This window comes from Cyprinodon tularosa, unplaced genomic scaffold, assembly GCF_016077235.1.
Source record: "Cyprinodon tularosa strain WSP-4 unplaced genomic scaffold, ASM1607723v1 ctg154, whole genome shotgun sequence".
NCBI lineage: Eukaryota > Metazoa > Chordata > Actinopteri > Cyprinodontiformes > Cyprinodontidae > Cyprinodon > Cyprinodon tularosa.
In genome coordinates, this window is record NW_024038375.1 from 1,753,574 (window position 1) to 1,780,769 (window position 27,196).

General features: G+C 35.2%; 1 protein-coding gene across 3 annotated transcripts in view; it reads left to right on the forward strand.

Moving 5' to 3' along the window:
* celsr2 (cadherin, EGF LAG seven-pass G-type receptor 2) overlaps positions 1 to 27,196 on the forward strand; it is a 111,636-nt gene that overhangs the window by 47,795 nt on the left and 36,645 nt on the right. For all 3 annotated transcript variants that reach the window (XM_038279935.1, XM_038279936.1, XM_038279938.1), the window contains exon 3: positions 4,781 to 5,003. In XM_038279935.1, coding sequence (XP_038135863.1) covers positions 4,781 to 5,003 — 223 coding nt within the window. The remainder of the gene's footprint in view (positions 1 to 4,780; positions 5,004 to 27,196) is intronic.

The following is a 27,196-nucleotide window of genomic DNA, read 5'->3' on the forward strand; positions in this document are numbered from 1 at the left end:
TAGAATTTTCCTGAGGTTTTCCTTTTTTTTGTAAAAAGAGTAAAGATCTTTGAAATTTTGAGCAATTTGTTGCCTCATGATTTACGCCAACAGTGTGTTTACTGGGTTGGGTGTATAGAGAGACCTAAATAGATCAGACGAGAACAGTTTGAATAATTGATCAACTAATTCTTTAGATTCGTGACCCTAAAGCCCGTCCCACGTGCCAATGTGCTGCTAGGAGCACCTGGTTTGGGGTATTTCCTTCAGTAAACTTTTCACCACACCGAGGCATTTACGCGATATTAGTGAGGAGCAATAACTGGGCTCAGGTAATATGTTTTCTCCCCAGGAAGTCATATCAGATAGTGGTTTGGACTCAACATTGAGCTGCAGTGTTTGCCCACCTTGATTGCCTGAAGAAAAAAAAGATCTGGAAGCTTTATTGCTTTCAAAAGTTTTCAAATAAATGACAGGATAGCTGTGTGGAAGAGCGCTTTGTTTTATAGCTATCAAACTGTAACTGTTTTATATAGTGGAGGAAGATTCTGTAGAATGATGGTTAATACCAGCAGTGAGTACATTTCCTGTCATTCATTGCTGCGCTGCCAATTTTTCTACTGTGGATATTGCTAAAGACTGTTTAGATGCAATGTTTACTGTGAAGCATCTAGCCTTTAAATTTTTTATTTGACAGTTGAATTACTTTTAACTTAGATTTTAATTAGATTAATTTGGTAACTTGGTTCAACCAAATAGTCTCTGTAGGGTCTTTGCCATGAAGGAACACCATCAGCACTTTTTAACAAAAACAATCAAGTAATGAAATAAAACAAGAGCTGATGCTTACTTACTTGCAAAAGATGAAGTTCTTGGGCTTTTGCACATTAAAAAAAGGAAAATGTGTTACAAGTGCTCCCATTAGACAATAATTTAAAGAACTGTCTTTGATCGTACATCTTTGTCTGAGGTCTTTTTCTCCAACAATTAAAAAAGGTCAACATGTCAGCTGTGGGGGACTCCTTACCACTCCAAATATGCACACTAGTATAGTTTACTGAAGCCCATGCGTGCTTTGCGATGATGGAAACTAGAAATATGAGCAGGGATAATGTGGCTCTATCCTTTCAAACATGTGCAGCCCTTGTTTCTATTACACCAAAGAGGTACACTAGGAGATATTATTTTAAAAATCTCATTACTTTTAATTTTTCAGTTAAGGCTTAGTAGCATTTATTGGAAGGATTTTCCTTTGGAAATGTTTTTGGTGAGCTCAGCACGAATCCACTGAATCTTAATGAAGTAAAGTTTGCAGTTTCTAGTTCTATTTATATTTATGTTTATCTTTGACTATTTTCTTCCAACTCTTGATCATGGCCTATAATTTTTCTTTTTACTCTTGAGAGACCCAGCTCCAGCCTGGAAACCCATTCATTAACATACTCAGAGTAGCCAAGGTTACCCAGAAGGTAAATTTCTTATAATAACCAGAAAACAAGCACAAGTTAAACAGCTTATAATAATAAGCCTATTGGTGCATTGCTTAACAGCAAAGACTGTAAACATATTATAAGCCCACAGCACTAAACTGCATTCCCTAAGAGTATTTTTCAGCTCTTTACTTTATTTATACTGAATGGATGTTTTCCAAAACAAAGAACAGGCTGTGAATGAAGTGATTAATATCCTGGATCAAATAAAAGGCATGGTTATAAGAGCGGCTGCATAAAGATGTTGGCTTCCAAATGTGTGAGAGCGTTACATTAGCTATCCAGAAACCTTCACCCTGCTGACTGAGTGGCTTTGACACAAATTCCTGCTCACCCAGGGGAGAACCAACAGTCTTGCCTCAGCAACTGCTGTAGTTCCTCCATCTCAATGGTCCGGATGAACAGGATACAATAGACAGGCTGCAGGGCTGAGGACAAGTGAGAATCTACATCTATAAAGTGGATTGTATGCTCAAGAAAACTACAACTAACCATCATTTTAGTGACATATTTTTCTATTTTATATCTAGCCAACTAAACAACAGAATTTATAATCTTATTAGCGATTTGAGACTACTGTTCATTATTGTTGTGGTTATCGCTCTGTTTTTTGTCAATGTAGAAAAAATTTTGACCCTTCTGCAGTCCATACCAACACTACAGACACAAGCATGGCATTTTCTGACCAGTTCATACATATAAATATACCTAATCATAGCATGTCAGCTTAATTACATAGTTAACTAGATTATTTCAGACTCTAGGGTGATATATTATCTTAAAAATGCCAAAGTCCTACTAATAATTCAATTTAAATTGCATTTTATTTTTTAAGACTCTGGTTCTATTTTGGACCAATTACCCCTCAATGAATAAGAGAAATTATGCCTTCTTATCAATCTATGCCATATTGATAATAATTATTATAATAATAGATCATTTTCATTGTATGTACACTTTCATATAATAGACTGTATTTTAATCAGAGAAAAATAAATCTTAAATCATAGTTGTTTTCTGCAGTTGTAATGGTACAAAACAAACAAAATGGCAAAGAGTCCTAATAATCAGCGGCCATGAAAATACATTTTTCCACTTAGACAGCCGAAAAAAAACAGGAGTTAACACTTTTATATTTTTTCTTTTTCTTTTTGCTCTTTTTTAAAGGTTTACTTTATAAACTGAAGTTTTATATTACATATCATACATTAGTCCAGTTACTGCTCAATCTTCTAATCTGCTTATTTGATAATACATTTTCTGTATATAAACTACATATTTCAGACGTTTCTGTGTCGCTGTGCTTTACGTAGCCAGTACTTGTTTTTCACATTTAAGCAGTTTGTGATATGAATAGACATTTAGCCTTAGAGTAAAGTCTGTTTTACATTTAGATTACCGACCCTTTAGTTGATTTAAGTTAAATAATAATTTGTAGTCTCCAGTAGGATAACATTTATTTTCTAGACTAACTGAATTATGCTTTCAGAAGATATAGGCGCTGTGTCTGATATGTAGGCAGCACACGGAGTCACGCTTCTTTTCTGATTGCCAGTAATGCACTGATGTAGTCATCAACCCGTCTGTAAAGTGTGAAAAAAAACTCAGAAAATCCTTCTGAGCTGCCACAGTCTCAGAAAAGTGCAATCATTTTGTCTTCAAAACCACTTCCAGCTCAGTGCACTTGAGCCATCATGTTGTTCCCCTGAATGTGAATTGAGCTCAAACTGCAGCTTTATTCCCAGATGGAGGCGGGTGGAGCGGGGTGTGCTGAACAGAGATCATCTTTTTTAAAACATATTGCAATGACAAGGATTTAAGCAGAATTTGATTTAAGAAGTCAAGTAAATAACTTCTTTATTAATTAGCCATGATGTCCTGAATGTTTTAGTGAAAAATCTTTTCTACGGCAGATTGAAGGAGGATTATTTTAGGAACAGGTCAATATGAGATTATGACATAATGACAACATCAAGGAAAAACTACAGAATTACTGTGTTAACAGGAACATTTCGAACCCAACTATTAACTTAGTACTAATTTTATAGAGTAGTTAATGTCTTTCTGTTCTGGTCTTTTATGAAAAGCTCACAATATCAAGGATAATTAGGTGCAGTGGTAGTACTTTTAGCCAGCTGACTGGCAGTGTGCATCAGCAGCTGGGGAGGGGGGATTACTGTCTTCCTTTTTACCAAGTACAATAAATCTTAGATTGGAACTTTAGTTTAAAAACTTGGTAATTGATGCTGATTGTAACAAGCAGAGATCTGGACCTTTTCTTAAACAATAATGTATTTTGATTTGACTTTGGTTTCTTGAAATGACTTTACTGTATGAAACTAAACCAGGAGAATTAAAATATTGATCAATGTTTTTGGTTCCTCACATCATTAGTATCTGACTTTTGAGTTGACCTAGGAGGTGATGACTTGGTCCCACCTTTAGTAACCAGTCTATACCTACAGTTCATATCCAGTGATGTGAAAATGTATTTACCCATGTAAATGATCAGGCTAATATGTTTCAGATCATTTAATGCATTTTCATTTTGAGTCCCATAACCTAAACCTTGTTAAATTATTAATTTACTGTGACAAAAAACAATTTTTGAACATAATTCAGTTTCACAACCCTCATCCAGGCCCAATTAGTGCCTGACCTGTAGAAACAACCTGTTTGCCAACATGAAGTCGACAGATCCTGATGTAAAGATGAGAACCAAACTCTTCGCCATTTGTTAGTCTGCAAAGGGGTGCAAGCAGTTTTTTAAAGATAATTTTTTGACCTCTGGAGAAGCACAGTTAAAGGGACTATTTAAAATAGAGAAAACCATGAGCAGCTATTAAAACCATCACAGGAGGTGCTGGTCTGCACAGTTGCTGTTTGAGCGCATCAATGCCTTTATGAAAGAGAAGCAAAAAACACTGCTTACTATTCAAGACAAAGGATTGAACCGCTGGCATAACAATCTACAGCTTAGGGAAGCTAATCTATTGACTGACGATTAAGTGGATTTTTTTGAAGGAGTTTATGTTCTCTTAATTGACAAAAGTAAAAAAAAATAAAATATTATACTGAGCAATAAACATGATGGTGGTAGTTTGATGATCCCCCTCAAATTTTGTTAAAATAAAATGACAATAAAATACATTGAAGATTGAATTGAACTTCCTGTGCAGCTTTTTAAAAGCCCACTTACCATTTTTACTGAAAAGAAAAATCACAGATCAGAATTGATCCGCAGACTGTTAATCTCTGCTAAACATGCTATGAACTATAACAATCCTGATTTTTCTCCATTTATCCACCAGGAGAACGCTGTGAGCTGTCATCCCGCTCAGGCCGCTGCGCTCCAGGCGTCTGCAAGAACGGAGGAACCTGTGTAAACCTGCTCGTTGGTGGCTTCAAGTGCGAGTGTCCCCCAGGAGGCTACGAGAGACCCTACTGTGAGATGACCACTCGCAACTTCCCCCCAAACTCCTTCCTCACCTTCAAGGGCCTCCGCCAGCGCTTTCACTTCACCCTCTCCCTCACGTAAGCTCCTCTAACTCCTCTTGTTCACTCCTGGAGCACAGATCCATCTGTGATTCACACTCCACCCACCTCCGCATCACACACAGGGTAGCTCTCACCTCCACTGATGGGTGCTCAGATTTACATAACCTTAATGGAGGTAAATGACACTAATAGCATAACTGGAAAACTGTCATCTCATGTAGGGCTACTTCAGAATCAGAGGAGACTCTTGTATTATAGATACTCAACCATTAGAGTCAATTAAGTGTTTGATGTGTGCAGCTTATGGTAGAGGGGGAATCTGAAAAGCTTTGTTTTTGGACAGAGTAGTTACATAAGATGAGGATGCTAGTCCCATAAAGTCGGGTCTTATTACAGTCACTGTGTCAGTCGTCACTTTGAGCTGTGAGTCAGAGGCTGGCCTATTTCAGCACAGTCTTCCTCACCCGGGCGATGACTGACAGAAGCTGTCTTATCATCTTCATCATTATTTTAGTTGCTCTTACTGGTGATTTCTGCTTCTGGTCGGTCTGTATAACCCTACAGCGAAGACATCATTGTATAATGGAAGTGTTATTCCAAGGCAGGGATATAGTTGAAGTGAAATTATTTAATCACTCCAACCAAATGAGACTTAAACAATGTTTGACAGTAACCTTGTTATATTTTGTTGATATATGGTTGCCATATTAAAATCTGATAAATTTAGGGCTGAAGCAATTAATCAGATTAATCATGTTTAATCTATTGTTGAAATAATTGTTAACTAATTTAGTAACCAATTAATCGTTAACTAGAGTATAGAGACCCTAAAACGTGTCTTTAGCAGAAAGAGCAACCCACTATAGGAGTAATTATACCAAAACTGTAAAAAAGAAATATGTATATACACATTTTGGATTTAAAAAATTTTCTTGTCTGACAATATGCTCTATCCAGAACTCCTTAAGTGGAAAAGTTTTGGTTACACCTGGTTTAATTTCATAAAAATATTTCTTTGAAGAACCTTTGGCGATCAGATTATTAATCGATGAATCGATAAAGTAATTGAGAGATTCATTGATTTACAGACCCTGTAATTAATAGCATCCCAGCACTAGTAAAAACAATAAATTATTTATAAATGTTATTTAGGTACCAAAACTCTTAAACTGGACACAGGCAGGGATTGTTGAGAAAGCCAAAAAAACAGCAGAAAATGCTAAATTAACAGCATCACACCTGCAAATGCAGCTAAATGCATTTACTGTCTGAAAATTGTACAATGCGAAATTTTGTTTTGTGTTCACTATGTGTATACGTAATGACAGTAAAATTTGTCCAAGTCTAAAAGAAGATCCACTTAGGAACATTTGAAGGTTGTTGTTGTTAATCGTTCAACAACATGTTGTTGTTACCTTCAACATTCTTTGCTTTGCTTATTTATACAGAGCTGATATGGTTGATATGAGATGGTTTATTAATATTTGTGTTTTTTTGTTTTGTAGGATGAGGGTCAAGATCCAAAAATGATTATTTGTGTAGAAAGTATTAGGCCACATCCTTCAGGTTCATGATCATTAAGTTGATTTATGTAATGTAATGATTTATTCACTTGCGTTGAAGGATAAAAAAAAGATATAACCCTACCTTTCATCAAAATTCAACGGAACTGGAGAACCACGCCACACAATTTCCTAAAGGGACAGCCGGAAGTCCCGCCTCAATTAATATAAAATTAATACTAAAGTTATTATAAATTAATATAAAGTTAATTAAAATTAATTATAAAATTAATATTAAAATTTATATAAAGATTAAATATAAAATTGATATAAAAAAAATGAACTGATGTTATTTTAATAACGGTTGTAAATGATGATTGAACAATTATTATTTTTAGTATTTGTATTGATTTCTATATAATCACTGTTGAGCATTCAGCCCTCTTTGCCTGGCAGGGCAGGCAGCTGTTGAGCAGGCTTGTGATCTCAACTCACTCACGAATCACGACAGTGCAGTCTATCTCTCAAACCAACTCCCTCACGTGTCGATACAACTTCCTCCAACCCTCTACCACGTCGAGGCTGCTACGCGGCTGTGGCGGCGTACAATCCCTCACCTCTCCTGTGCCTCACTGACTAGAGACCATAATATCGATATAACTAAATATATCATAAAAAACATATAGATATATATATTATAACGAAATCTATATGTAGATATAATACATGCGCACCAAGTCATGATGCATCATGTATATTTAATACGGCCTCTAATAAAAACTACACAAAATGTGTAATTTTGTCCATGATATATATATACTATACGATATCTATATGCTAAGAATATATAGTACTCAACCACTCATGATGGCACATGTATAGGTTTTATCGGTCTATTAAAAAACCCTTAAATGTGTAGATTTTGTCATGATATATATAGAATACTACCTAATGAGATATCTATAATGTAGATATATTACTACAACCAATTCATGATGCACATGTAAATTATTTCGGTCAGGGTATACCTTAAAAGAAACCAGTAATGTGTAATTTAATGTCGCATATCATATCTACCCAGACGGTTTAAGAAAAGCGTCCCACATGCGCAGTAGAGTACTTCAATAACGGTACACTCCCAAGCCGAGGAAGTTTAGGTCGGCATCTCAGCATTCTTTCTGCAAACTTAAAAATCACAATCTTTTTAAGATGGTTAGAAAAAAATAAATACAATAAAATGCTCCCTACAATTATCATTCCACGAAACGCAATGGTTGTTTGTGATTTCTAGGGCTGCTCGCCTCAGCCACGCAGTGTTTTGTTGGCAGTGGAAAAGATCTGGTTCACTTTAGAGCTGCTCCGTGTGAACCGCAACCTTTTCTCCAGTCTAAGGTTGGTGACCTTAGTGGAGCCGGCTGACCAGTGGCATGATCTATACAAAAGCCTCAGTGATCCGTCAATAAGGGTCCTCCTGAGGTAAAGGTTGCAACACGCAAGAGGAGCCTGCGGAACCCACCCACGCCTACAAGTTCGTGTATCTAATTTGAAGCGATAGACCTTGTTCATCCACTCAGGAATAACATTTAAGTAATAGGTGAGCTTAATGACGGCTGACCCGGTCTTTGGGCTATATCTATACTAAAGAAGGCGAAGTGTCCACCAGAGGAACTCCGGACCTTGGAGACGGGTAAAAAATACACCCACTTAAAAAATAGCTATGAGGGACTCTTTGGGCGGATTCCATTGACCATCGCACGAGGTCTGAATCAGATCTCTTTTCTATACGGAAGAGATGTGTCAGCGTCTTATATTAGATTTGCGGATACACGGCGTGGGCGTAGTCATTAATATACATTCAAAGTCGCGTATCTGTCTTTGGCAGCATCCTGATTGATTCAACTGATAGAGTGAAGCCACATCGTGCACGATCTGAGCCACAAAGTGTCTGAAACACAATATGTTTATACAAGTTATGTTTTTGTTCACTCAACTTCACATGGCGCTGGGTTTGTTTAAATAGACAGAATGCCTTTTTTTTTTCTTTCACTATTCAGACAATTGATCGTGAAATATTGCTATCGTACATAACCTGATAGATGACAGTCTATGGATTGGGCAAATGTTTGTAGCGTTCTGCTGCCTGAGAGAAAGATTTTCTGCTTTTCTCTTTGCCTTGTCTCACAAGAGAGGCTAACTTTGAGCAGGATCGGTTTGTTCAGCTCTACTAAAAATTGTATCAATAACGGATAGTGATATTTTGTATCTAAAGGCTTATCTATGCCATATGTTTTGATTATACTTCTTAATTTAAAACCAACAGATTTGGCCAAAAACTTATAAGCTTGTTAACCTACAGAATAATTGTTCTCGTACCTTTTTTTTTTTATAATTTTTTGTATTAAATCTCTAATTTCTTCAACATTTATTTCTCATAGCTGATCATTAATCTTTTTTCAATCTACTCCCTAGATTTTTTTGTAATTCTAATAATAATGAAACTTTGATATGTGGGCAAACTGACTAAATTGCTTATCCGCATTCCTGAAGCAGGAAACGAAGAAGACTCTTTGGTAAAAGGTCACCTGAACCTTGTTAACCGGTACGATTTTACAGATATATCAGTCTATATAGGTTATGTTCACTTTTATTACTGATGGACGATAGCTAATTAATCCTAACAGTCATCGTTTTTGGACTGTTGTGAGAGGAAGTCTGGAGTTCCTGGAGAGAAACCCGACCCAGAATGCTCAATGGGCATAGATTTAAAAAAAAAAAGGTAATTGCATACAGTATTCTGGCCTATAATTTTTAGTTTGTCGAAGGACCAAGCATTATTAACACGATCTCAACTCTCCAAATGTACTACTGTCTTCTTTAGTATTTATGTAAAAGAGCTTTAAAAAAATCAAAAAATCTTCTATTCCTTGTTATTCTTTTTCTTTTTTTTTTTTAAATGAAAAGCAATCCCTCTGTCACATTTCTGTAAAACGGGAGGACATTTTAAGTGCTAAATTTGATGGCAGCCATCTGAGCGAAATAGAAGCTATTTCTCTCATCTTACGTCTTTCATTTGAAGGCAGGGGTTTGAGCATCAGATACGCTTTGTAAGTAAACCTGTGTGTTGGGGTGACTCGCTTTAAGTTTTGCAATAGCCTCCTTGTCCACATTATTTGTTGTGGCGTGGCTCAAGCCTTCTGGGATCTCTTAGGTCAGTCATCTTTTTAGCAACGCGTCTGATAGCAGAACTTAAAACTAGTTGAATATTTTCCAGCCCAGATTCCCTTATCATTTTTCTATAAGCCCTACCAAAGGCTCTCTCGTTCAGTTTTGTTGTAAGAGTGAGTTCCTGTCTTTATGTGTCATTACAATAAATGTCCAGGCAGGCAGAAGTGCTAGTTTTGCTACTCTCATTTGCTATATTTCTTAAAAACAAATCTGCATGTTTACAACCGCTACATTTGCATAAGAGTAGATCTGTCTAAACCTTGTGCTTTATTATTTTGGAAAAAATATATTTTTAGATTTCAGGTCTTTACTAAATCCCATTTAAGTAGAAATTTTAGGTACTCTACACAGTATAAAAGTCAATAATAGATGCCATCCAGTGTAAGTGGTGTTTGTGGTAAGGGGGGGGGGGGGTTATCCTCAAATTTCCTTGTCCGCTATGGCTTCCACCATACTCCTGGAACACAAATCAAATACTGACCTAAATTCCTCCAAAGAACACATTCAAATAAACTTCTGTATTAGTTATCCCCACTTGGAGGAGAAGTTTTGTGGCGGCTTGAAAGATATGTTTGATTAGAATCACAACAAAAACTCACCATTACAGGAGCTCGTTTTCTCCTAGAACCTTGTGAAAAATGCTTATGTAAGGATCAAAAACCACATAATATGCTCATCAACGTATCTGTATGACCATGCAATGAATCAAGGGCATTTTTGCAAGAACACTCTTTCTAACTACACAAAATCGACAGAGACGGTATTTAGGCATTGTAGTATACATCATATCTCTGTTTTCATCATTTGACCATGAAAAAATTATATATAATATTTTTTTATATGATACGCCTTTTTCCCGGAGTAAGCCTATTTTTCTACCACTTTTTATAAACAGCTACTTTTTTATTTCCCTAACTTTTCTCAATACAAACAAGCACAAAATAAAATTTTTAGATAAAGGCATTACTCTGTTGACTCATTCTATGGGAGACCTACTAGTATAACATGGAAATAAGAGTTACACAAGGGAAGGTAATAGGTTTTTCTTTTTTTTTAACTGATGCAAATCTAAAGGAGAAGCAATCGATTACAGAATTATCCAATGGTGTCTAAATCAAACATCTGTTGACTGAACATGTAACAAAAACAAAGCATGACCCACTATTATTTAAGCACTAAAAACTTACAAAAACATTTCAGGAGCAGATTAGGGTGACATTCGCTGTATGGTTAAAATGTAAACTGCTCAGCTTCTACTGCTGTTATTTTTTTCCTCATCAAAATTAGTTGTTTTAGATCTGCTACTTTATTTTTTTGCTTGTCTGTCTTTTTTTTTCTTTTTATGAAGAGATTCCATATCATGAATGCAACAAGATTCAAACCAACCTCTAAGTAGTCTTAAACATCTACGCTTTCAGTGATCATACCATCATTTCTTTGTATAACTAACTAGTATAGTCATATGAATATAATGTTTTTAATTGAATTAGTTGGGCTATTTATTTTTTTTACAATGAAACCATTATGTTTGTACTCTTTAATGCAATTCTGTTTTCAACCCTGTAGGCATTTAACCCTTAAACATGATATAACAACTCTGCCTAAATCTTTAGTCAGAACTATATCGGTCTGCAAAAGATAAAACCATGTCAAAAAACCTACAGGATCAGAATTTCAGCTGTGTCGGATCAGTAAACATTCTAGATGATAAATTTTACAGTATTTTACAAAGAATGATATTACGCCCTTTAGGTAAAATTACATCTCACAATCAATAGTCAGTAGTATTACTAGAAATCCTTTTTTTTCCCCCCATTAAGAGTCCTTTCATAAACAAGAATAATTCTGGGAAGAACTTTTACCCTACATTGTGTGCTGTTTCTCATAAAACCCAACCCCCCACCTCTACCGTATCTCCTCACTGGTTGTTCACTTTGGTTCATCTTCAGGCTCCAGACTGATCTGCATACCCCCTGACTAAACATGGAGAAACTATCCGGGCCGTATTTCAAGGAATGTACATTGCCTTGAATTAAGGTTTAAACTCTATTTTTCTTTAGATTGGCCCTTGGCCGAGTTAATTCAACTGTAGGATAAATACCATTAGTTTAAGTTTGACTGCATTTTTGTTTTTTGTGTTTTGTTTATGTACTAAACTTAACTTTTTCTTTTTACTGAAAGGTACTATAGAAATAATTTGGGCTCACCTTAAACCTACCGGTCCTGAATCTGGGCTATTCAGCCACGGGCAGGAAAATCAGCTGTTTCACAAAGCTCTTTAGGTTGGACCAGGAACACAGAGCTATAAGATGAACAGTTAGTTTCCTGGTAATGTGGCTGTTTTTCATGCTAGAAATGAATGAGGCTACGGTCATCTCGAGTTACTCAATCATAAAACCATATGCAAGTGTTTAGTCAAATACCTCTCTACTGCTTTAGTCTAAAAAAAAAAAAAAATCATCCTTTTCATTTCTCCTATTACCCAAAAAATTCCGTCTAAAACCTAAGAAAATGTTTTGTGCTAACATTAGGCAAACCATAGTTATTACAACTAGAACTATAGATGAATCTGGGCCAGTTTCAAATTCTAATTTTAGTCAAACTTTGTTGTCTTGTCAGAGAAAAGATAGGAATAATTTAGAATTTGTTAAAGTGTATATCTAATGAAACACTTTTTGTTTGTTCTTTTGTTTAAATCTAACCGTAAATCCTTATCTCCCAAAAACATATTCTTACTCTTTCTACCGTAAAATCTTTACTAATGACTCAGAATTTAGGCACTGACTATTGATTTATTCTCAGTCATCGATCAACAACTAATTATTTTGTTGTGGTGGTCTATAAAATGTTTCACTAGTTGGTAGGATCTTTGCTTCAGAGCTTCGTTAAATTCTAATTAATAAAAACTAGGAAGGACCAATGCTTTGATACAAACATGGGGGGAAAGTCTTGTTATCTCCTGACTTGTCTCTCTCTCAATAAGATTCAGCTCTATCCTCCCTGCCAAGCGGTCATAGGATAAATGTTTGTTTTATTAAGTTGTTGAAATAAAAAAGTTTACGCAAGCTAATAGGAACATGTTTTCAGTCCATACAATCTGAATGAGAGCGCAACAATTTGTTTTAGAAGCATTTTTTTTTTTACATATTAAGAAAAGGAACAAATTAATAAACAAGATGTTTGTCTTGCATTCTGATATTTTTCTTTCTAAACAGAATCAACTCAGAAATCTCCCCCCTATCACACCACCTTTGTAAGAAGCACTTTTAGCAATATGAAGTTTGGAATTAACCTTTGACTTTATTTTTTGGACACAGAAAGATTTTCACACCATCTTACAGAAAGTAGGGCTGGATTCTAAATCAATCCTTGGATTTCATACATGTATTCAAAAAAAAAGTATTATGCTTTCCTAACAGTGTAGGGTTTCTTTTAAACTTTACCACAATAATCATTTTTAAAATCATTACTAATCATGAAACAATAAAAGTTGCTTTAATTGCTTTTCCTAAAATGTGGTAACATAATACATAACATGTGTAATGACATAGTCTTGTTAATGTATCTAAATTTTCGCCGTGAGGATATCTTTGGAATGAACAGTTTGGTATAAGCTCAGTATGATTTCAAGTGTTGGCTCTTCACTGATTCTGCAGTTTAAAAGATTCATCACATCTTGCAAAGTTATCTGAAATCATTTATGATTCTCTTCGATATTGGTTCAGATTGAATACAACAAGAACAACTGAATGGCCGATTTATTTACCTACAACAGCTGAATTAAATCCACTTCCTTATGGAAATGTGAATCATTATGCAAGAAACAAAGAAAAGAGAACCTATTTGAGAGAAAAGGGGGATGAAGAAATATAACCTGTTGATTGAATAGCTAAAAGAATAAAGAGGCGAAGTTAAGCTGGGCAGCAAAAGTTAGATTGTTCATAGTTGAAGGAAGTATTATGCGCAAGGTCGTCGCACAGGAGGGATGAAATCTGGGCAGATGGGAAGGTGAAATGACGCTTCCAGCTCCCCACACGAACAACACGGCAGAAAGCATAGTAGAGGGCAGGGAAAAAAGAGCTAACCTCCATCACATGTGAGAAATCAGATGTCGGGAGTATGATCATTTCTAGTGGACTGTGGTCTGTGTGAAACTTATTAAGATGTTTCCCTATGAAGATAATAGAAGAAGAGAGCAGGTAGTTGCGGGGGGGTTCAGTGTTGCTTTTGCTAATGCGGGTGGCTGGCTGATGTTTCCTCTCCCTTTGAAAAAAGGTGAATCGACAAGGTCTCTTCGTTGTCCAGAATTATTTTATACACACTCGCATCTCAGTTAAGATTACATTACAGCATCGATTTAACGGGGATAAACCACGGACGAAGTGTTTACAACAGGGAGGGCACAGGCAGAAAGACCAGCATTCATTTCTTCTCCAATAATTTTGAGTGTTTTTCAACACTTTCTATTTTCCAACCGTGAATACTGCAGTTTACTTAACTGAAGCTAAGGTAAAAATTAAAGGAGTGTACAATTGCGAGATCTTAAATATATTAACACAATTATATATTAATTTCTGTTCATAAACTTCGATTATAATAACATGTGTATTTTCACATTCCGAACATAATATAATAAAAACGTCTTCAAATATAGGCATATATAATATATATATATACTTATATATATATATATATATATATACTGAAAGTATATATAGAAATAATAAGTACTATTAATCATATTATCTTATATGTTAAAAAAAACAAAGACCGTTGAAAATTGGATGATTGCCAATTCCGCTCTTCCCCCGGCAAACATTTGTTCATCATCCATCATTTGAAACATTATGTTCAGATCGTTCAAGAGTGCAAAGAACACACACCACATTCCTATCAGCATGATGTATACTAACAATCCTGTCGCAAGGCAAACTATTTCGCTCCTTACATTCTAGAAAGAACTCATAAGACTCGCTGTAATCCTGTGGGGGGAAATAAGGTAAAAGAATGATCATTAGAGAGACATAGAAATAAAATTTCTCAAAAGCCTTTACTATCAGGATTTATTTTATTCCTAATCTTTATAGCAAATTTTAAAATGTTTTAATGATGATACCATAATAAAACATTGATCTTCTGTTTAGTGATGAAACTGATTGTGGTTCTCTCACTCTGAAAGTCAAGAAGGTAAAAAACAAGCTTCTACCTGATATGGATCTAGTCAAGTATTGTTTCTGAATAGGGAGAGCTTTTCCAATTAGTTATTCATTTATTATGCAAATCTAACAGATTAGACTATGGCTGTGATAGGTTGAATAATAATAGTTGTATACTAACTAACAGTTTTGTATTTTGTCAATTGTAGTAATGGATGGTTTCAATTTAAAAACGGTTCTACACATCTCGAAATCTGAGCATAATACCAAACTGCTCATTCCCAAAGTACCCCTCCGGAAAATTAGATACAATAACAAAGACTGTCATTACACATATGATCATTATTTACACAATTTGGAAAAAGCAATTAAAGCAACTTTTATTGTTTCATGATTAGTAATGATTTTAAAAATGATTATTGTGGTAAAGTTTAAAAGAAACCCTACACTGTTAGGAAAGCATAATACTTTTTTTTTTGAATACATGTATGAAATCCAAGGATTGATTTAGAATCCAGCCCTACTTTCTGTAAGATGGTGTGAAAATCTTTCTGTGTCCAAAAAATAAAGTCAAAGGTTAATTCCAAACTTCATATTGCTAAAAGTGCTTCTTACAAAGGTGGTGTGATAGGGGGGAGATTTCTGAGTTGATTCTGTTTAGAAAGAAAAATATCAGAATGCAAGACAAACATCTTGTTTATTAATTTGTTCCTTTTCTTAATATGTAAAAAAAAAATGCTTCTAAAACAAATTGTTGCGCTCTCATTCAGATTGTATGGACTGAAAACATGTTCCTATTAGCTTGCGTAAACTTTTTTATTTCAACAACTTAATAAAACAAACATTTATCCTATGACCGCTTGGCAGGGAGGATAGAGCTGAATCTTATTGAGAGAGAGACAAGTCAGGAGATAACAAGACTTTCCCCCCATGTTTGTATCAAAGCATTGGTCCTTCCTAGTTTTTATTAATTAGAATTTAACGAAGCTCTGAAGCAAAGATCCTACCAACTAGTGAAACATTTTATAGACCACCACAACAAAATAATTAGTTGTTGATCGATGACTGAGAATAAATCAATAGTCAGTGCCTAAATTCTGAGTCATTAGTAAAGATTTTACGGTAGAAAGAGTAAGAATATGTTTTTGGGAGATAAGGATTTACGGTTAGATTTAAACAAAAGAACAAACAAAAAGTGTTTCATTAGATATACACTTTAACAAATTCTAAATTATTCCTATCTTTTCTCTGACAAGACAACAAAGTTTGACTAAAATTAGAATTTGAAACTGGCCCAGATTCATCTATAGTTCTAGTTGTAATAACTATGGTTTGCCTAATGTTAGCACAAAACATTTTCTTAGGTTTTAGACGGAATTTTTTGGGTAATAGGAGAAATGAAAAGGATGATTTTTTTTTTTTTTAGACTAAAGCAGTAGAGAGGTATTTGACTAAACACTTGCATATGGTTTTATGATTGAGTAACTCGAGATGACCGTAGCCTCATTCATTTCTAGCATGAAAAACAGCCACATTACCAGGAAACTAACTGTTCATCTTATAGCTCTGTGTTCCTGGTCCAACCTAAAGAGCTTTGTGAAACAGCTGATTTTCCTGCCCGTGGCTGAATAGCCCAGATTCAGGACCGGTAGGTTTAAGGTGAGCCCAAATTATTTCTATAGTACCTTTCAGTAAAAAGAAAAAGTTAAGTTTAGTACATAAACAAAACACAAAAAACAAAAATGCAGTCAAACTTAAACTAATGGTATTTATCCTACAGTTGAATTAACTCGGCCAAGGGCCAATCTAAAGAAAAATAGAGTTTAAACCTTAATTCAAGGCAATGTACATTCCTTGAAATACGGCCCGGATAGTTTCTCCATGTTTAGTCAGGGGGTATGCAGATCAGTCTGGAGCCTGAAGATGAACCAAAGTGAACAACCAGTGAGGAGATACGGTAGAGGTGGGGGGTTGGGTTTTATGAGAAACAGCACACAATGTAGGGTAAAAGTTCTTCCCAGAATTATTCTTGTTTATGAAAGGACTCTTAATGGGGGGAAAAAAAAGGATTTCTAGTAATACTACTGACTATTGATTGTGAGATGTAATTTTACCTAAAGGGCGTAATATCATTCTTTGTAAAATACTGTAAAATTTATCATCTAGAATGTTTACTGATCCGACACAGCTGAAATTCTGATCCTGTAGGTTTTTTGACATGGTTTTATCTTTTGCAGACCGATATAGTTCTGACTAAAGATTTAGGCAGAGTTGTTATATCATGTTTAAGGGTTAAATGCCTACAGGGTTGAAAACAGAATTGCATTAAAGAGTACAAACATAATGGTTTCATTGTAAAAAAAATAAATAGCCCAACTAATTCAATTAAAAACATTATATTCATATGACTATACTAGTTAGTTATACAAAGAAATGATGGTATGATCACTGAAAGCGTAGATGTTTAAGACTACTTAGAGGTTGGTTTGAATCTTGTTGCATTCATGATATGGAATCTCTTCATAAAAAGAAAAAAAAAGACAGACAAGCAAAAAAATAAAGTAGCAGATCTAAAACAACTAATTTTGATGAGGAAAAAAATAACAGCAGTAGAAGCTGAGCAGTTTACATTTTAACCATACAGCGAATGTCACCCTAATCTGCTCCTGAAATGTTTTTGTAAGTTTTTAGTGCTTAAATAATAGTGGGTCATGCTTTGTTTTTGTTACATGTTCAGTCAACAGATGTTTGATTTAGACACCATTGGATAATTCTGTAATCGATTGCTTCTCCTTTAGATTTGCATCAGTTAAAAAAAAAGAAAAACCTATTACCTTCCCTTGTGTAACTCTTATTTCCATGTTATACTAGTAGGTCTCCCATAGAATGAGTCAACAGAGTAATGCCTTTATCTAAAAATTTTATTTTGTGCTTGTTTGTATTGAGAAAAGTTAGGGAAATAAAAAAAGTAGCTGTTTATAAAAAGTGGTAGAAAAATAGGTTCTCCGGAAAAGATATATATAAAAAAATATATATATAATTTTTTTCATGGTCAAATGATGAAAACAGAGATATTGATTATCTAAAATGCTAAATACTGTCCGTCATTTTGTAGTTAGAAAGATCTTGCAAAATGCTTGATTCATCATGTCATACAGCTACAGTTATGAGCATATAATGTGGTTTTGCCTACATAAGCATTTTTAAACAAGTTCTAGGAGAAACGGTCTGTAATGTGAGTTTTTGCTTGTTTCTAATTCACTATCTTTCAAGGCACAAACTTTCCTCCAAGTGTGATACTAATACCAGAACGTTTATTTGATTGTTCTTGTGTTTGGTTACAGGAGTATGGTGGAGACATAGGACAAGGATATTTGAGGATAAGGAGGCAATATTATTGACTTTTATACTGTGAATAACCTAAAATTTCTACTTAAATGGGATTTTAGTAAAGACTGAAATATAAATATATTTTTTCCAAAATAAAGCAAAGGTTCTAGACAGATTACCTTACTGCAAAATGAGGGTTGTAAACTGCAGATTTGTTTTTAAAAATATGCAATGAAGTAGCAAAACTAGCACTTTCTGCTGCCTGCATTTCTTGTAATGACACATAAAGACAGGAACTCACTCTACAACAAAACTGACGGAGAAGCTGGTAGGGTATAGAAAACAGATAACTGGGTGGAAAATATTCAATAGTTTAAGTTCTGCTCCTCAGACGGTCTGCTAAAAAGATGACTGCTACAAGTCCCAGAAGGCTGAGGCCAACAAATAATTGGACAAGGAGTATCTGCAAAAACTTAAAGGGTTTACTTACAAACGTATCATGAAGCTCAAACCCCTGCTTCAAAATGATGACGCTAGATAGAGCAAAAGTTCTAATTGCTAGATGGCTCCATCAAATTTGCACTTAAAATGTCCTCCCGTTTTACAGAAATCTGACAAGGGTGCTTCTTAAAAAAAAAAAAAAAAAAGATAAACAGGAATAGAAATTTTCTGATTTTTTAAAGCTCTTTTCACATAATTACTAAGAAGACAGTAGCTACATTTGGAGGTTGAGATGTGTTAAAACTGCTTGGTCTTGACAAACTAAAAATTATAGGCAGAATACTGTATGCAATTACTTTTTTTTTTTAAATCTATGCTATTTGAGCATCTGTGGGTTCTCTCCAGGTACTCCAGCTTCCTCACACAGTCCAAAAACATGACTGTTAGGTTAATTAGCATCGTCAATCAGTAATAAAAGTGAAATTACCATATAGCTGATATATCTGTTAAAATCTACGTTAACAAGGTTCAGGTGCTTTTACCTAAAGTGCTTCTCTGATTTCTGTTCAGGAAAGGGATAAGCAATTTATCAGTTTGCCACAATATCAAATCTATTATTAGAATTACAAAAAAATCTAGGGATAGATTAAAAAAGATTAATGATTCAGTAGAGAAATAAATGTTTGAAGAAATTAAGAGATTAATACAAAAAATTATAAAAAAAAAGAGAACAATTTTGTTTTAACAAGCTATAGTTTTCCCAATCAGTTGGTTTTAAATTAAGAATATAATCAAACATATGGATAGATAAGCCTTTAGATACAAATATCACTATCCAGTTATTGATACAATTTTAGTAGAGCTGAAAAACCGCTCTGTCAAAGTTGCTCTCTGTGGACAGCAGAGAAAAGCAGAAAATCTTTCCTCAGGCAGCAGAACGCTACAAAACATTTGCAATCCATAGACTGTCATCTATCAGGTTTGTACGATAGATATTTCCATCAATTTCTGAATAGTGAAAAGAAAAAAAAAAGGATTCTGTCTATTTAAAAAACCCAGGCAGTGAATTGAGTGAACAAAAACTAACTTTAAACATATTGTGTTTCAGACACTTTGTGGCTCAGATCGTGACGCTGTGGCTCCACCTTATCAGTTGATCAAATCAGGATGTGCCAAAGACAGATACCGCGACTTTTGAATGTATATAATGCTACGCCACGCTGTTCCCAAATCTAATAAAGACGCTGACACATCCTCTTCCGTATGAAAAGAGATCTGATTCAGACCATGGTCAGGAAATCCGCAAAGAGTCCCTCATCTTTTTCTAAGTGGTGTATTTTTTACCCCCTCCCAAGGTCCGAGTTCCTCCTGGTGGACACTATCGCCTTTGTATAGATTGCCCCGGTCAGCCGTCATTAAGTCACCCATCTTAAATGTTTCCTGAGTGAGAACAAGTCTATCGAATTAGATAACACTGTGGCGTGGTCCGAGCTCCTCATTGGTGCAACCCCTTTACATCAGGAGACCCTTAAGACGGACACTGAGGCTTTTGTATAGAATGCCCTGGTCAGCCGTCACTAAGTCACCCAACCTTGCTGGAGAAAGGTTGGGTTCACACAGCAGCCTAAAGTGACCCAGATCTTTTCCACTGCAACCTGCGTCTGAGCGAGCAGCTAGAAACACAACAACCATGGTGGATGATAATGTAGGGGAGCATTTTATTTATTTATTTTTTCTAACCATCTTAAAAAGATTGTGTTTTTAAGTTTGAGAAAGACTGCTAGATGCGACCTAAACTTCCCTCGGCTTGTGACGTTATTGAAGTCTCTACTGCGCATGTGGGACGCTTAAACCGTATGAATGGACAAAATTACACATTTGGTTTTTAATAGACCGATAAATATACATGTGCATCATGATTGGTTGTATATATATCTACATATAGATATCTATATATATATATCTATATATATATATATTTAGATATATAGATATATGGATCCTAGTCAGTGAGGCACAGGGCAGAGTGAGGGGGCCACAGCCGCTGCAGCGAGGGGTTGGGGGTGGGGGTTGGTGGGATGGCTGCACTGTGTGATTGTGAGTGAGTTGAGATCACAAAGCTGCTCCAGCTGCTGCTGCAGGCAGAGGCTGAATGCTAACAGTGATTATATAAGAAATCAATACAAATACTTAAAAATAATAATTTAATCATCATAACCGTTATTAAAATAACATAGTTCATTTTTATATCAATTTTATATTAATTTTATATAAATTTTATATTAATTTTATATTAATTTTATATTAACTTTATATTAACTTTATATTAACTTTATATTAATTTTATATTAATTGAGGCGGGACTTCCGGCTGTCACTTTGGAATGTGGGCGTGGTTTCGTGATTTGATGAAAGGTAGGGTATATTCTTTTTTGATGAAGACCAAATTGGGACAAATCTATTGATTAGTGATGTGACTGTCAGCGATGCAAGTCAATAATAATAAATGTGTTTTATATGCATTTTATTTTATTAGCAAATATGTTTGAATTGTATTAGCTAAAACACAAAATGAACAAATATACAAATGTGCAGAGCAGTAGCTCATACTGTTTTTTAAGAGATACAACCCACCAGAAATCAATTATATCTATCGCCACTTTCTCATTAACTTAAATGTTTGCAGCCATATTAGAGACCAAACTCCTTTTTTCCCCCACCCCCTTTACTTTAGTGGCTCTACTTGTTTTTTACAACTAAGAACTTAGAAAACACAACTTCTGAGCAAGGAGAAAACATAACTATACCACTTGGTCTACAGCAGAGGAGTTTTAGCTAAAATGGACATCTAACAAGATGAATAATGCAATGCAAGGTAAAGTTTACATTGTCCACATTGCTAATTCGCTCTGCCTAGTATACATGATATAGAAAGGTTAAGGTTCAGGGTTTTGACATAATTTAGCTGTAATAATTTTCTTTATGATGTTTTTAAACCGTATTTATTAACTGACTACATTAACCAGCTGTTAAAAATTCAGAGGATCATGAAGTAAATAAAGAAACTACACAAAACACTTGGCATCAAATTCTGAAGGCTTCTGCAGGTTTAGTTCCTGCTTCAGTGAACACTGCTGTTCATTCACACTTGATCTCGCACTTTCCCCTCTTTCTTTCGCACCTCTGCTGTACGCTCACTCGCTCAACTTCATTGCTTCTCTCTAAGACACAATAAACAAGTGTATAGCAGCATTTCTTGTTTACTCATTGTACAACTGCTCAATACCGCAGGAGTCATATGGTCTTGTTATGATTAGTACATAAAAAACAATTTGTTTACTAACAAATATCGCAAAAACAAAGTGTGAAACACAGAAGTAAGGTATAAAAGCCAACAGCTTGTTGTCCATGACAAGGCCCCTTTAAAAGCAGCCATGCAAAAGTTTTGGGACAAAATGTTGACTCAAAGTTAACGATACTGATATTTTCTCTGCTTATTGAAGGTAAAATATCAAATTGCAATTTGGATTAAATAATAAAAATTAAAAAAAGCAAGCAAAGTATTGTTATATAAAGAGGGAAAATCAACTCAGTACACTATGGGATATGATTTGAGGCTAATGTTTTTTACATTAAATAAGAACTGTCTCTGGATTTGCTTAGCAGAATTTAGACTTTATAAGCATTTCACCAGATTATACTATAAGTTAAAGGTAAATGTTAAACTCTCGACCCTGGTTATTTGGAGCTGGATTAAAGCTTAATATATGAAGAGACAGAAGGGATGCGCCATCTGTGCGATGAAATTAAATCACTTATAAAAGCTGTTCGTCGTATTTGATATCTGTCACAACAGGCCAAAACAAGTGTCGTTTCTCGGATATCACAAAGAAAGCCGCCATGACATTTTAACACAGATGTTGCAGCGGCTTTAGAAACGAAACCCTCCTGGTGAGCTTTATGCTCTCAGTCCTTCTTTAAGGATCGGGTGACAATCTTTTTTGATGGAGAACCGCTCAGACCGGTTTTAAAAGAGGGCCACATTTCAGGGGCAGGTCAGAGGAGCTGTGAAGTAGCTGCAGAGAGAAGGTGTCGATTCTGGCAGCTCAAGGCGGACAAGGCCCGCTCTGTCACCTGAGCCAGCGCTGATCCAGTTTCTCACAGAAAAAAGCCTTCATTATGACAGCTCTGGACATAGATCTTGCTCTATTAGAGCAAGGTATAGATATTGCCATAAAAGCAGTCCCTTGTTATAGGATCAGAAGGGGTTCAACTTAAACCCAGATTTATTATTTCAGTACTATTTAATGCTGATTTTTGTAATCACTCTACAGGAGAGTTCTAGATTATAATTTGAGGGTTAAAACAAATTCAAAAAAATTGATGAAAAATATACAAGCTTGTTGCTTTTTTAAAAGACAGTTCCTGGTGTTGTGAGTGTTAACCGGAATATTATGAATATATTAAATAACTAGAACTGGAAGTTATATGTAATAAAACTAACTTTCAAATCAAGGGTAAAATGTATTAATTATTATCAGTGAATGATTATAACTGTAATTTGCTTACTGACCAGGGTTTTAGCCTCTTACCTAAAAGGTTGGACTCCTGTTACAAATCCAGTTGTAGGGGAGTAGTTCCTGGAACTTGATCCCATCACTGGTTAATACTTATCTTAAAGCAATAGTAGAAGAAATATCGTTACTACAGGTACAATAAGCAACAGATTACAGCGGTTTGAATTCATCTTTTTTTTTTTTTTTTTTTTTATATAATCTCATGGTCTTGGTAGATTAGATTAGGACGAAATAAATGTATAGAAAAATTATTACAGCAGCTTTCTAACTGCTGTCTAGAGCTTCTAGTTGCTCCTATTGCTCAGACTTTTCTTATATTATAAACAAAGTCTGGAAATATAGTTTTCCAACCTTTTTGAATATCTGTAAATATTTGCTGCTTAGAGACAAATATTATTTTCTTTCTGGAAAACTTTACCAAGCATATGAGAATATCTTTGTAGGCATAATGCAGGTCAAGGCATTTTTATGCGATAGGTTGGCAAAGGCAAAAGGCTAAATCTAATAGAATCGAATTTGCAAGACTTGAGAATGTATGTTAACAGATGGTCTGAGCTTAATTTGATTGTGCCTTTAAAACAGAAAAAAAGGTCAAATAGTCCCCCTATCATGTACAGAGCTGACAGAAACATGTAACTTTAAACAGCTTCTCTCTGAAATTCTTCTTCATGAAAAATGTTGAACCATTTTCCTTCTATTTTACATTTTGAAACTACTGCAGAGAGATTAAATACAAACACAGAATACTTTATAGAACATTATAAAAATCAAGAAGGATGAATAACAAGCTGCTGAGGTTTAACGAACATTATTAAAGGACGTTGATTAGTCCAGTAGAACCATAACTTGACATATCATCGCCACCATTGAGACAATAACAAATGGTAAATATAAGGAAATAAATCAATCAAGACTTTTTGGCACAATATTTACATACAGTTTTGGCACGAAAATGTTTAAATAAACTACTGTTTAAAAAATAGTCGGTTGAAGCAGAAATGTAGGCACGAATGAGTAATAATGCTAAGCTACACAGGAAGCTGAGAGGTCTCCTAAGTCATTAAAGTCTATCCTGCTGGCAGCATGAACAGATTTCCAGATTAAGTGCTCATTAGACACGTTTCATGATGGTTTTACTTAACCAAACATCAGGGGACAGTTTAAGGTATTAGGAGTGATGCTACTTTTATTTGCCCTTCATATCTGATACTTATTAAAAACTTTCCCTATCAGCCTGTAAAGTAAATAATTCAAAATGTGTAACAAGTAATAGATTGGTCCAGCAGCTGACTGAAAGGATCTCCATGGACATGCTGTGAATCCGACAGAGGTTCTTCCTCTTTCCGCCCCACCGCTTCCACCCTATGCATTTTGGCGTGTTATCATAGCGTGACACAGTCCCCCGCATAAGGGCAGACTGGTTGTTATTTTTACTGATGGGTGCCTAATGTGACGCGGAGTGATGCCACTAAAGTCACTGTTTAGTTCTGGCTGATTACCCTCATAGTTCACAGGGCTTAAGGGGGGGCAATGTGGAGCATCCTTTTAAATCGATATGTCAGCGAGTCAAAGAGACTGTAGATACTGATTCTCCTTGGCTTTCTAGGCTTTTTGCTGCCTGACCGCCTTATCTGTATCTCTACCTTTATTAGCCGCTGAAGCATTGGCATCCTCTTCATTTTGGAGGTTTTGATTTGAGTTTTTGGGTTTGTTTGGGGTTTTTTTTTCGCAGTAAGCAGGTCAGTATTGCAATGCCCCCCGGCTGCTCATCAGCTTGGGAACACTGCACTAACAGCATCATGACAACATCCCCTGAAACCCTGATGACTTCGAGAAAGGGGGTAGGGCAGCTGCTCAAACAGTCTAGATGTCTAAAAAGCATTGTTCCTTTTAATAGTGAGAAAAGTAAATAAATCCCAGCTCACATAAAAGCTACATCTCCATCAGATCAAAAAGAAAGTGTCAGATTGACCTTTGCAGAAGAGAAATTCATTTAGTCCTCTGAGAGAGCTGCATTTTAGTCTAGTAACTGACCAGAAAATTCATATGCATGCCTCTCACTTGGCAGATGAGCACAGCAGACCCATTGTTCGGTTCATTATTTGATGTTATCTGACTATGTACATTTTTCTTTGACTGTATATAAACCATTTTTGAACAATGAAGTGATAAGTTTCTACAGATCAAACTGAGAGGTAAGTTTCTATGCTCTGAAATGTGCATTAAATGCATGGATCTCTTACATAGCAGCTTGGAGCCAAAATCTGACATAGATACTGTGGATAGACTTTCTACTCTCCCTTCATTGAGGAATAAAAATATTTTTTAAAGGATAGCTCTGAAGTGTGTTGCTACTCTGCTTTCTTTCTTACGGTTCTCCAATCCCCCATCCCATCGCCGTGGCTTTGCCCTAGTTTTCGTCTCTACGTTTCAGTGTCATTTAATGTGGATCTCCCATCCGTACAGATTCCTTGATTGCAAACCTAACAATTACCATTGTCTGTGCTTTTTGATTGTAGTGAACCTCAGTAACTGTGTTGTACCAAGAAAAGTATAGCCTTATGATCATACTGATTGTATATTATAATTTATCTGAGTATAAAATGTTTTCTACAGTAAGGTGAGGAAATGGTGCAGATTCTGTTAAATAGGTCACTGCAGGCTTCTACCTTGATGCTTCAGTCTCGTATGTCTGCCAGCATATTCTTTTTTTACCTTATTAGTTGTTTTAAAAATAGACTTACCGTAACGTATAAAGAGAATTTAAACTGTAATTCTTCAGTACAGGAAACTGCTTTTTTATTAAACTTGACTGCCTGCAATGTATTTCCAATACAAAAGTGGGTATTGCAGGTCCAGAAAGTAAAAATGTTGCCTAATATTCCTCTATCTTGTTCACCTTCACAAGGCAGGTTTAACAAAGACTCAGACTCAAATCCTCAACTTTGAATTGATCTAGCCTAAGGTTAGAAACCTTGAGTTTTTAGTTAAATAAAAGCTGCTGTGAGTTAGTTTATTTAACTCTGGATAGGTCCACTCAGAGTTGAACACGTGCGTAAAAACTATGAAAAGCCATTATCAGTGGAGACAGATTCGATGAATCACAATGACAACAAGCAAAAGGGAGTACCTCATTCTCACCACTAGAAATAGAGACTTTAATGCAGAAACAGGGAAAAATGAAAAAAGTGTTTAAAAGAGAGATCAACAGCTCTACAGCTGCAAAGGAGAGGAAGATGGCACACGAGGAGATTGCTGCTCGAGTTAAAGCGTAGGTTTATGTGAAGTCTTTTATGGCAGGCCGTTTTGACATTTATTAAAAGCACTCTCCTCTCTGTTGTTCCTTTTGTAGATCTTTAAAATAAGATTCTTCCTGGTCAAAATCACACTCCTAGATGGAACTGTAATAACATATATGATATATCCTAAGTTATATTTTTGCAGTAGAAACTGAAATTTAGAATGTCAAAAACCAAAATTTTGTATAAGAGTTTTGTATATCTAGATATGTTTACACATTCTCTCAAAGTACTAATCCAATCAACATAAAAAAACAATTACCTATAAAGTTGAAATAATAGCTAAGAAAAATAAAAGTAAATGTGTAAAATAAAGGAGACCTTTTTTGTAAAGCTTCAATAAACTGCAATGTTTTCTGTTTATTTAAGGGAAACAGCAGTTCTGCATGTCTCAGGTTTTTTAATGACTTGGAGCATTTAGAAATATTTTATCCTCTAGTTTATTGGTCCTTAAAGCAATAAACCTGGCTTGCTGGCTTGAACTCTTGTCATTTTACAAGAAGGAATCCGATCTGGTTGGTTTTTAGGTTTCAGTTCCTAAATGTTTATTAGTAAGAATCCAAAATCTGAGCTTTTGTTTTCTGAAATCTTAATGATTTATGCGCCTTTTGTTAGGAAGTTTTGGGGATTTATCTATAGTTATGAAGGTTTATTTAATTACGAAAAACTTATTTAATGCATATCAAATAATGTGCTCATA